The sequence below is a fragment of the Sapajus apella genome, unplaced genomic scaffold (assembly GCF_009761245.1).
Source record: "Sapajus apella isolate SASKATOON/1434 unplaced genomic scaffold, GSC_monkey_1.0 scaffold54, whole genome shotgun sequence".
Classification (NCBI taxonomy): Eukaryota; Metazoa; Chordata; class Mammalia; order Primates; family Cebidae; genus Sapajus; species Sapajus apella.
The window spans coordinates 7,514,950-7,526,137 of NW_022436994.1; the positions used below are offsets into that span (position 1 = coordinate 7,514,950).

At 51.6% G+C, this 11,188-nt stretch overlaps 1 protein-coding gene across 6 annotated transcripts in view; it reads left to right on the forward strand.

Moving 5' to 3' along the window:
• Window positions 1–9,217: 9,217 nt before the first annotated feature.
• Window positions 9,218–11,188, forward strand: part of TNS3 (tensin 3) — a 315,320-nt gene continuing 313,349 nt past the window's right edge. For 2 of the 6 annotated variants that reach the window (XM_032244260.1, XM_032244261.1), the window contains exon 1: window positions 9,631–9,701. Coding sequence is in view for 1 of the 6 variants with exons in the window: in XM_032244265.1 (XP_032100156.1) it covers window positions 9,283–9,327 (45 nt within the window). In the remaining 5 variants the exon portion in view is untranslated. Of the gene's footprint in view, window positions 9,328–9,574; window positions 9,702–11,188 lie in introns of those variants that run through there. The other 4 variants (XM_032244265.1, XM_032244267.1, XM_032244273.1 and 1 more) reach the window with 4 other exon arrangements.

Below are 11,188 nucleotides of genomic sequence, written 5' to 3' on the forward strand. Positions count from 1 at the left end.
TAAAAAAAAAAAAAAAAAAAAAAAAAAGAATAACTAGAAAAGAGGCTCAGGTTCATAATGCTGTAAGAGAGCAAGGCATTCCCTTAAACACGTACATTCTCCTTTCTCATGCAGTAACCACCAAACGTGGAGGGTTTTTTTTTAAAGCACATTCCTGGACCCAGCCCTGGAATTCAGAGGATCTGGGCTCAGGAATCTGAATGATGAACCGCCCGCTTCTCCAACGTGATCTTCATGATCAGCCAGGTTTGGAATCAACACCTCAGGCAGATTTTTTTGGCTTCGGGGGGAGCTAGGGAGGAGATGAAGTCAACTGCTTTAGCTGGGTAGCTTGCTTTGCCGCTGTCTTCTCTTGACAGCCCCTGATAGAGTGGTCATTATGTTTAGGGGATAAGCTGGCCCTGGGGCAGCACTGAGGGTGAGATAGTCACAGTGGCTACATTTGCAGAAGGGGCTGGACACAGCTCTAAATGGATCATAGAACACGCAATGATGGGTGTATTTAGTGTCACAGCGGCCTGCTGGGATTGGTTCTGCTATCATCTCCATTTTTCTCAGAAGAAGAAACTGAGGCACAGATAAATTAATGAACATGCGAAAGCCACACAGTAAACGTGCATGCTGGCATTTTAGATTATTTTTTATTTATTTATTTACTTTAGAGATAGGGTCTCACTGTGTGGCCCAGGCTGGAGGGTAATGGTGATCATAGCTCACTGCAGCCTTGAACCCCTGGGCTGAAGCTATCCTCCCGCCTCAGCCTCCTGAATAGCTGGGACCACATGTGAGCACCACCATGCCTGGCTATTTTGCCTATTCACGTATTAATTATTGTTAATGTGCAATACCCAAGTCACATATCAATGTCATCATAGCTAGTTCCTCTTTGTTGCATAGATTGCTTTGTTCATATTATCTTCTTGTTCATTGCAACCCTTTACGGTGAGGGAGGCAGGGATTATTTTCTTAATATTGTGACTGAGGCCATGGGCTAGAGGGGAAGGAGGTCTCCATCTCACTGCCAGTGACAAGCTGGGTCTCGAATGTGAATCTCTCCACTAGTGAGAGAGACCAAGGAAGGGTGGCATCCCTTAAGACCCCAAACATGACAGCTCACTATGTCCTCTGAGAAATAATTCTTTATTTTTTTGGAAATAGAGTCTTGCTCTGTCACCCATGCTGGAGTGCAGACTTTGGCGCACTGCAACCTCCACCTCCTGAGTTTAAGTGATTCTCCTGCCTCAGCCTCCCAAGTAGCTGGGACTACAGGTGTGCATCACCATGCCTGGCTAATTTTTTGTATTTTTAGTAGAGATGGGGTTTTGCCATGTTGGCTGGGCTGAACCCGAACTCCTGACCTCAGGAGATCTGCCCGTCTAGGCCTCCCAAAGTACTGGATTACAGGCATGAGCCACTGAGCCCAGGCCTGAAATAACTCTTATAATTGTCATCCAGTTTTCACCTGAGTCCTATTGTTCTTTGGATATGTGTCCTAAGAGAGTAAGAAGAAGAGGGAAGAGAAAGCGAGAGAGAGAGAGGGGTTGAGAGAGGACAGACACTGAGGGGCAGGGGGAGAGAAGGAGAAAGGAGAGGAAGAGAGAGAGGGAAGAGAGAAAATTACAGCACTGCAGTCTAAAGAGCGTGAGAGGAAAAGAGAGAGTGAGAGAGAGATGAGAGAGGGAAGCGGGGAGAAGGGGCAAGGGAGAAAAGAAAGAAGAGAGACCATGAGAGAGAGAGAAGAGGAAAGAAAAGGAGAAAAAGAGGAGAGAGGAAGAAAAGGCGGGATGGGGGAGAGAGAGAAGGGGAGAGAAGAGGAGAGAGAGGGAGAAGGAAGGAGGGAGGAAGGGAGGGGAGGTGTCTCCCGAAGCCTCCACTCTGGCTGTCTTCCTGCTGTCAGAGTCCTGGCTGCTCATTGCTCCCCTGTAGGCTGTACCAGCAACATCCCAGGCCCAAGTGTGCGAGTGAGCAGGATGCTAACCTAAGAGCATTGCCATAGCGCTTTCTTCTCCAAGTCTAGACATAGCAGAGGAGGTTCTGGAATCCTACTCAGGAAAACCAGAAGCAGGGTCTTGTTAATTTATTTTATTTATTTATTTTTTTGAGATGGAGTTTTGCTCTGTCACCTGGGCTGGAGTGCAGTGGTGCAATCTCAGCTCACTGCAACCTCTGTCTCCCGGGTTCAAATGATTCTCCTGTCTCAGCCTCCCAAGTAGCTGGGATTATAGGCACGTGCCACCATGCCCGGCTAATTTTTGTATTTTTAGTAGAGACAGGGTTTCACCATATTGGTCAGGCTGGTCTCGAACTCCTGACCTCAGGTGACCCACCTGCCTTGACCTCCCAAAGTGTCGGGATTACAGGCATGAGCCACCGCACCCATCCTGGGTGTTGCTAGTTTCTTTTCAATTGTGTGTAGAGATTGTTTTTTTACTTTGAGATGGAGTCTTGCTCTGTCGCCCAGGCTAGAGTGCAGTGGCTCGATCTTGGCTCACTGCAACCTCCATCTCTCAGGTTCAAGCCATTCTCCTGCCTCAGCCTCCCAAGTAGCTGGGATTACAGGCGTGCACCACCATGCCTGGTTTGTATTTTTAGTAGAGACAGGGTTTCACCATGTTGGCCAGGCTGGTCTTGAATTCCCGACCTCAGGAGATCTGCCCGCCTTAGCCTCCCAAAGTGTTGGGATTACAAATGTGAGTCACTGCACCTAGCTGCTAGTTTCTTTTGATGGCACTTGGGGAATAAAATCTGGGTAAATGCAAGTGATAGTGTTTACTATGATTCAAGGAGTGTTTTTTAGTTCCTGGTGAGTATGAGGAAAACGGACACAGCCGCAGCACTGAGGGAAGTTTGGTTAATGACCGTGTTGCCCGCAGTGGCATCAGAAGAGCTGAGCATATGGCCAGGCACTATGGAGACTTGTACACTAGGGCGGGTGGCCAGTCTCTGGGTTCCCCACTCCTAGGGTTCCTTTCCTTGGAGAAAATGACATCGTTTTTCAGAAAACTGGACACTGCAGTCTAATATTTAATTTATTTATTTACTTATTTATTTATTTTTTAAAAGACAGGGTTTCTCCATGTTGGTCAGGGTGCTCTCGAACTCCCAACTTCAGGTGATCCACCTGCCTCAGCCTCCCAAAGTGCTGGATTACAGGCGTGAGCCACCACGCCCAGCTAGTTTTTATTTTTTTATTATGTATTTGTGTATTTGGGCAACATGACTCGGATTATTTATTTATTTTTTGAGACAGAGTCTCGCTCTATCATCCAGTCGCCCAGGCTGGAGTGCAGTGGCATGACCTTAGGCTCATGAAACGTCTGCCTCCCAGGTTCAAGCAATTCTCTCGTCTCAGCCTACCCAGTAGCTGGGATTATAGGCATCCGCCAGCACACCCAGCTAATTTTGTGTTTTTAGTGGAGACAGGATTTCACCATATTGGCCAGGCTGCTCTCGAACTCCTGACCTTGTGATCTGCCTGCCTCGGCCTCCCAAAGTGCTGGGATTACAGGCGTGAGCCACTGCGCCCGGCCTGTAGTCTAATTTTTAGAAACTAGAACATACAGCAAAGAACATACGGCATGAAAGTTATGTAGGGATGTTGTGGAGATGAAAACCATTCCCGAAATATGTGCAGCTCTGAGTCAGAGACAGCCTAGACCAGGAGATTACATTCCAATGAGGTGTTGGGGGCAGCCAAGCAGGCTCCTAGCTGAAACCTGGTGGACAAGATGGAAGTTTCATTTTTCTTCCTCTTTTTTTTTTTTTTTTTTTTTGAGACGGAGTTTTGCTCTTGTTGCCCAGGCTGGAATACAATGGAGTGACCTTGGCTCACTGCAACCTCTGCCTCCGTGTTCAAGCAATTCTCCTATTTCAGCCTTCTGAGTAGCTGGGATTATAGGTACCTGCTGCCACGCCTGGCTAATTTTTTTGTATTTTTAGTAGAGACGAAGCTTCACCATGTTGGCCAGGCTGGTCTTGAACTCCTGACCTCAGGTGATCCGCCCACATCAGCCTCTGAAAGGGCTGGGATTGCAGGCATGAGCCACAGCACCTGGCCAAGTTGGTGGAGGTTTTCTAGAATAAGCAGAAAGAGGTCCTTCCAGGCAAAGCAACAGAGGGAGCCGGCAGAACTGGCTTTTCCCTTACGTGGGGGTCCTAGCTGCAACGTGCTTCTGGGCTCCCAGTGGACTGCAGCCAAGTGGACATAAAACATCTCGATAGACATTCCCTTCTCTAATTCATAATTGTTTTTATTTATTTATTATTATTATTTTATTTGAGATGGAGTTTTGCTTCGTCCCCCAGGCTGGAGTGCAGTGGTGAGATCTCAGCTCACTGCGACCTCTGCCTCCCAGGTTCAAGTGATTCTCCTGCCTCAGCCTCCTGAGTAGCTGGGATTACGGGCATGTGCCACCATGCCCAGTTAATTGTAGAGAGGGAGTTTTATCATGTTGGCCAGGCTGGAACTCCTGATCTCAAGTGATCCTTCTGCCTCAGCTGCCCAGAGTGCTGGGATTACAGGCATGAGCCAGCCGCTCATGGCCAACACAGCAAAACCACAAAGCCCCAAGCCAATGATCTAGCTACTGTGGTCTATATTTCTGTGAGTACCCCCAAGACACCAGACCCTGTGGGGCCAGTGGTCACTTTCAGACCAGGGCGCCTCTTAAGGGTGGTTGCACTCATTCCCCTCTCCAGCCAATCTCCAAGGCCCGCCCGGATCAACAGCACCTCCCAAACAGCTGTGGCCTCAGTTTACTGAGTTCTCCCTGTGCCTCAGGCGCTGTGCTAAGAGCTTCAGGAGGGCAATCTCATCCAGTTCTCATAAAGATCATGTGGCGTTAGCTTTTTTTTAAGACGGTGTACCCGGCTGTGGCTTTAGTTTTAATACTCTCATTTTACAGGTTAGAAAACAGGCTTGGCCGGGCACGGTGGCTCACGCCTGTAATCCCAGCATTTTGGGAGGCTCAGGTGGGTGGAACTTCTGAGGTCAGAAGTTTGAGACCCGCCTGACCAACATGGTGAAACCCTGTCTCTACTAAAATTACAAAAAATTAGCTAGGCGTGGCAGCAGGCACCTGTAATCCCAGCTACTTGGGAGGCTGAGACAGGAGAATCACTTGAACCCAGGAGACGGAAGTTGCAGTGAGCCGAGTGCACCATTGCACTTCAGCCCAGGCAACAGTGTGACTCTGTCTCAAAACAAACAAAAACAAAAAAACCTGAGGCTTGCAGAGGTGGTTGTGGTGCGGCTCCAGGATTCTTAGTACAACCTACTTGAAGTTAAAGTATGGAGTTGAGCCATTCCACCATCTGGCCCCCTCCTGCACTTTTCTCCAGCCTAGGCTCTCAGCAGTTTCCTGCGGGCTCCCCCTCCGGCCTGTCTTCGTCCCCTCTGGCCACCTCCTTGGATTGCCTGGTACAGGCTGGGGCACTGCCCCTCCAACCTACACCAAGCTCTTACAGGGCTTCCTGCTTCGCACCTGCAACCTGCCTTTCCTCTACCCACATGGCTCCAGAAAGACCTGCCCTGCTGACTCCTGCTTCTCAAGCAGCCCCTGCAGAGCCCTCTCCAGGCTCCCTTTCCAGTTCCCTTACAGCCATTGGGAGACATCTGTCATAATCTCATCAGAGTATCACAGCCTTCCAAGAAAGGTTTTCCTACCAGGCAAAGAATGGGCTGATTTCTACAAAGCTGGATGATCCCCATCATGGGAGTCAGTCAAGCCAGAATCAGAGGTAGCGAAGGGGCCATTGACTGAAGGCTCTGGCAGTTGGAAAAATCTGGAATCTCAGATCCAACCAAGTAACCAATGTTGACTTCATTCAGGTTCTGGTTTTTTACTGCAGTGATCCTAGGAGCAGAGGGCCTGGGGGCTGGCACAGGGCAAGGACTGCCTATAGGTATGTTAGGAAGAAGAGCCTGAATCTGCATCCATGCAGTGGGCATCCACGCAGTGAGCTCCCAGGACCCATGTTTGTAGAAGCTGGTGTGCAGTTTTTGGAAACAAGGTGCTGTATTAGGGTTCTCCAGAGAAACAGAACTAATAGGGCATATGTAGATACACAGAAGACATTTATTACAGGAATCGGCTCACGCTCACACAATTATGGAGGCTGAAAGTCCTACATCTGCATCCTGGAGACCCACGTAGTGTAATTAACCAGTCTGAGTCCAAAGGCCTGAAAATCAGGAGCACCGATATTTGAGGGCAAGAGAAAAATGAATGTTCCAGCTTAAGAATGAAGAGGAAGAATTCACTCTTTTTCTGCCTTTTTGTTTAATTTGGGCCCTTGAAGGACTGGATGGTGCCCACCTACATTGGTGAGGATGGATTTATTTTACTCAGTTTACCCATTCAAACACTAAACTCTCTCAGAAACATCCCACCGACATACCCAGAAATCACCTTTTACCAGCTGTCTGGGCAACCCTTAGCCCAGTCAAGTTGACACCTGACATGAACCATCACAAACACCAAGGTTACGTAAGTTCAGAAAAGGTTCTGAGACTCAGAAAAGCTGAGGTGCCTCTAGCCTGGCCTGGCAAGTGTAAAACCCACTTTTTTGAGTTGTAGGTATGGATTTGTGTGTTTGGGAAGGGAAAAGGGAAAAGAGGAAAGGGCCAGGTGTCCCAGTAAGAGTCTCAGGTGACTCAGTATCTGAAGGCAAAACACAGACATTTGCTCATGCTGCAACTCCACAGTTCTCTGACTGCACTGTAGAGCTATGTAACTCCATCCTGTGTTGTGTCCTGCTGTCTCTCTCAGTTGGTCTTTGGGAAATATTAACTTCAGTGACAGAAAATAAGAAATAAGGAAAAATATCCAAGTCATTGCTCGTATACTTCCCTTGATCTAGGGATACAAATTAGATTTTTGCGGTGGCAAAGATGATCTTCATGGCAATAACAAGCTTCCAACAAATCTTCTAGAACTCCTACAGGGGAGGAGCAAGAATGAGTGCAGAGAAGGGCTCAGGGAAGGAGATTGGTGGGAGGTTTCTGCCCAGACTCCCCTGCCCTCTGCTTGGCATCCTGGGAAGGAGAGGACACTCTTGGCATATTGCTGCTTTTTTTTATTTTTCAGCTAAATGTTGGAGGCTTTTGTTTTCAAATTTGAGATTTTTTTTTTTTTTTGGATGGCTAAAGATGGAAAAAAGGCACATTCGCTTTTTCAGATACTTTCCCATGCCCTGTTTTTGTTTAATTTCTTGGAAACTTGAAGTTGCAGCCTGGGAAGTCGGGAGGCCCTGGGCTGGGGAAACGAAGCTCCGGAAAGGGCCCAGGTTCCGGCTGGGGATCCAGAGAGGCTTCCCTGTGTGTGCCTCTGGACGAGGTGTGGGGAGCCCGGGGAGCACCTGCCTCAGCTAACACAGAGGGCATGGGGATACTGGATCCCGGTTTTTCTTCTGCTTTCTTGGGACACTGCCAGGGAATGTAACCATAGACACGGCATAAATGAGCACCCAAGTCACAGCTTTTCCAGAAACAAAGGTGTGGTCGGAGCATCCCATTCCATTGCTACCCCAACAAGGGCAGTGCGGCTGGTGGGGCCACCTGGCTGGGGTGTGGGTAGCAGTTTAGAGAGATTTTAGGAGATACTGCCTGACAAAGGGCCAGAGAACCCTAACACTGCGCTGAGTTTTCTTGACTATGATGAGCTCTCAGGCAAGCAACAGTGACAGCTCCTGTAAATGGGTGCCCTAACACCACATGAAGCTCAAATTCATGTCATCTGTCATTTAGCCAACATGGTTTTTGGTATTATGACGGTTTCTGTGATGCACTAAATAGCACCTGATTGGCTCTGGGTGTGAAGGTCACCACAGTCTAATGCAAGAGAGGGTTGAGCAAAGAGATGATTTGGTCCAATTGCAAGGAGTGGATGGTGTGGGCAGGCAGCTGGGGAGAAGTCAAGAGTAGCCTCAAAGTCAGATAGTCCTGGGTTCTTCCCACGTTCTTCCCCTGGCCAGGTGGGTTACCTTGGACAAGTTGCCTAGAATGTCGGATCCTGGTTTCTTATCAGGACAAAGGGGATCATAACAGCACCAGCCTCACCCCCATTCCTAGCTCAGCTGGCTGTGACCTCTTTCCCACCTTCCCCTGTGGCATCTTCTCTCGCACCCCCTGACTCATCGAATTGCTTCTTGGCCTGGTGTTTCCCAGACGGCAGGAAAATAGCCTGCCTCATCTCTGAGGGCTGGGGCTTGGTGCTCATGAAGCCTTTGCTTTGGAACAAATACCCAGGTCAGTCTGGGATTGAGAAACAACACTACCTTCCAGAGCATAGTGAGGCTGTTCAAGTCTTCCAGAAAAGCAGGTCTTGTCTCTCCTTGTGTGATGGGAGTGGAGTCGGAGTTCAGCTCAGGCTCCGCATTCTCAGTGATGAAATGTGGGATGGGCTGTGTGTCCCACCCTGGGGCTGGCTATCTTTGGAACTGGAGCCTCGAAGTTTCTGTTGGCTGCTTCTGAAACAGTCTTTTCCAGGATGACTATTCTTGCTCAGTTTCTCTGCCATCTCTAACAAGCCGTTTTCCCTGCTTCCACTCCCCCCCTCCCTCCCCCGCTGCGCTGCAGGTGCCAGAGGAGCAGGGCAGGACCCCAGGGCTGCAGATGGGTTAGGCAGTTCTGTTCCAGCATCCAAAGCAGTTCTTGGTGACTGTCCTCCAAGAGTTGCCCTGAGCCATGCTCCGGGTGGGATTCTGAGACCACCTGCTCCATGCTGCAGATGAAATCAGCCTCTCTTTTGTGGGAGGCAGGGGTGGGGGGATTGGGAGGGTGGGGGGTGGGAAGGATGTTTTCCTGGAAACGGCCACAGGATGAGCCGCTGATGAAACTTCTCTTGGGACTTCCCTGGGTGAAGAGCACTTCAGATTTTTGCAGAATTTTTCCATTCCCCCATCTCACAAATGGGGAGACTGAGGCTAAGCGACTGAGCTCGGGGCCATCTGAATATCAGGGATGGACAGTCAGGGTGGACATCCTATAGGCCTTTCATTCTCGGAGAATCTCTGCTCGGGATCGTTCTTCTGGTTTGCCCCAGGTTACCTAAATTCTGCTCATTTGTCCCGGCGCATTTTAAGAAGTCATGTGACTTCTAAAGCCTTCCCTGACCTCCTTCCTTCATTAGCTGGGTCTTTCACGGCTTCTACGTAGGCACCCTGGGCTTTCCGGACCGGCTGTGCTCCTTTATGTATGATCCCCACTAGACTGTGAGCTACAAGAGGGAGGGTAGGTCTTGCTCCCGGAGAGCACCCTAATTACAGGCGCCGAATGAAAGAATGAACTGGTTGTGCAGGAACCAGGACCCGAACCCGCCTCCCCAGGTACTCTAACACCGGCCCGGCGGAACCTGCAAGCCTCCATCCAGACCGCTCGGAGCCTGTGCTGCTCAATGGGTCTGATAATTCCGGGTCCCCTCTGCGACCAGCGAAGGGAGGTCCCAGGGCGCACCTCGGCAGGGTGGGGGGCCCGGGCGACCGGCGCCTGGAGGCGCGCCGCATTGTTAGGGTGATGAGGCCAGGTGACCCGCCCGGCTCGGGGCGCGGGCGCGGGCTGTGGCGATTGCCCGCGCCGCCTCGAGGGGGCCCTGCCGCGGGCGCCGGCCGCCAGCCAGGAGGACGGGCCCGCCCGCGCGCTACTCCGAGCCCAGCCTCGCTGCGGCCATCGCCCCGCCGGACCGCGCCGCGGGCTCTCCCAGGTACTGGGGCTGGGGAAGGAGAAAACGCGGCCACGCGCCGCCGCCGTCTTTGTTTGGGCCCGGGCGCGGGCTTTCGCGGCCGGGGCGCGGAAACTAGGCTTGGGAAGCGCAGGGATCTGGAGCTGGGACGTGGGGAAGGAGTTTGCGGCGTGCGGGGGACGGGAGCTCGGGGCGTGGGACGGGAGCTCGGGGCGTGGGGATGGGGTCACTGGGGAACCCAGGCTAGGGAGAGCGGGGACCCGGCTGGGAGCGCACGGGCAAGGGGTTTGGGGCGCGCGGGTACTGGGCTTGGCGCGCGTGGGGGTCGGGGGCTCGACTGGAGTCCCAGGACAGGGGCTAGGGTGCGGGCCAGCTCCGCCGGGGTCCGGGAACGGGGTCGCTGACTTGCTGGGTTTGGGGACAGGGCTGGGGCGCAGGACCGCTCGAGCGGGACCGGTGGCGCCCGGGCGCTCTGGACTCGGGGCAGGGATCGAAGCAGCTCTGTCGCGGTCGCTGTGGGGACTGAGCGGACTTTGCTCCCTAGGACTCCGTCTCGAGACTCCAGGTGAGGAGCGCAGCTAGGGGTTCAGTGGGCAGGCTCAAGACCCCCTCCCACTTTTCCTAGGCAAGCTCTCCAGTGCGTCCCTTTCCCTTTGGTGGGTGGGAGGCAGGGGGTACTTCGAGCTTCTTCTTCTTTTTTTTTTTTTTTTTTTCCTGAAGGGAGGGGCCCCGGGGGGGCAGTCTTGTGTGTGTGGGGGTGTCCCAGGTTGGGAGCCAGCTGTGTAGCATGTGCCTGCTGACACGCAGGCGCTGTTGCTGACAAGCAGGAGGTGGGAGCGTGGCGGACGTCCCAGGGGTCTCTGTGCTGGTGCTGCGCAGCGGCATGGCATGTGAGTCCCGGGTCCTTGGCTTGGAGTGATTTGAGTATCTGTGGCGGGAAGAGACTTAGGCGCTCCTCTGGCATTCTACAGACAGTGCCAGCAGGTGACCCGGACTCCAACGTGGTTGAAAAACTCAAAGGCCATCAGGGTGTGGGGACAGCAGAGAGTATTACTGAGGGTGGTCACAACCTCCTGAGAAGCCCCCAGGCTTCCTTGGGGCCCATTCACACACTTTGATCTTCCGAGATGGCTTGCCCCACATTTTTTTCACTGCTTAAATGCATGATCATGGAGGACTCTGAAACTATACTGGAAAGTATGAATGCAGAACTCATATTGCATAGTCCTTCAGAACTCACTAACCCTTTAACATTTTGGTAGATTTTCTTGAGGCTTTGGTCTGTGCATATTAACTTTTTAAAGTGCTTTCATGCTTTCACTTTTGAATGAGGTTTGTCTGTTCTGGTGATTCTGGTTCTTCCCTCTTTGGGGCCTGTGAGGTTATATTTGCAAATCAATCAACAAGTATTAAGAAAGGCTTTTCTGTGTTAAGGCCTTGAGGGCCAGGGAGGGGGTGGGAAGTTGCTGCAGCTGGAGGGTGGAGGTGCAAGGCCATTACCCAGAGAC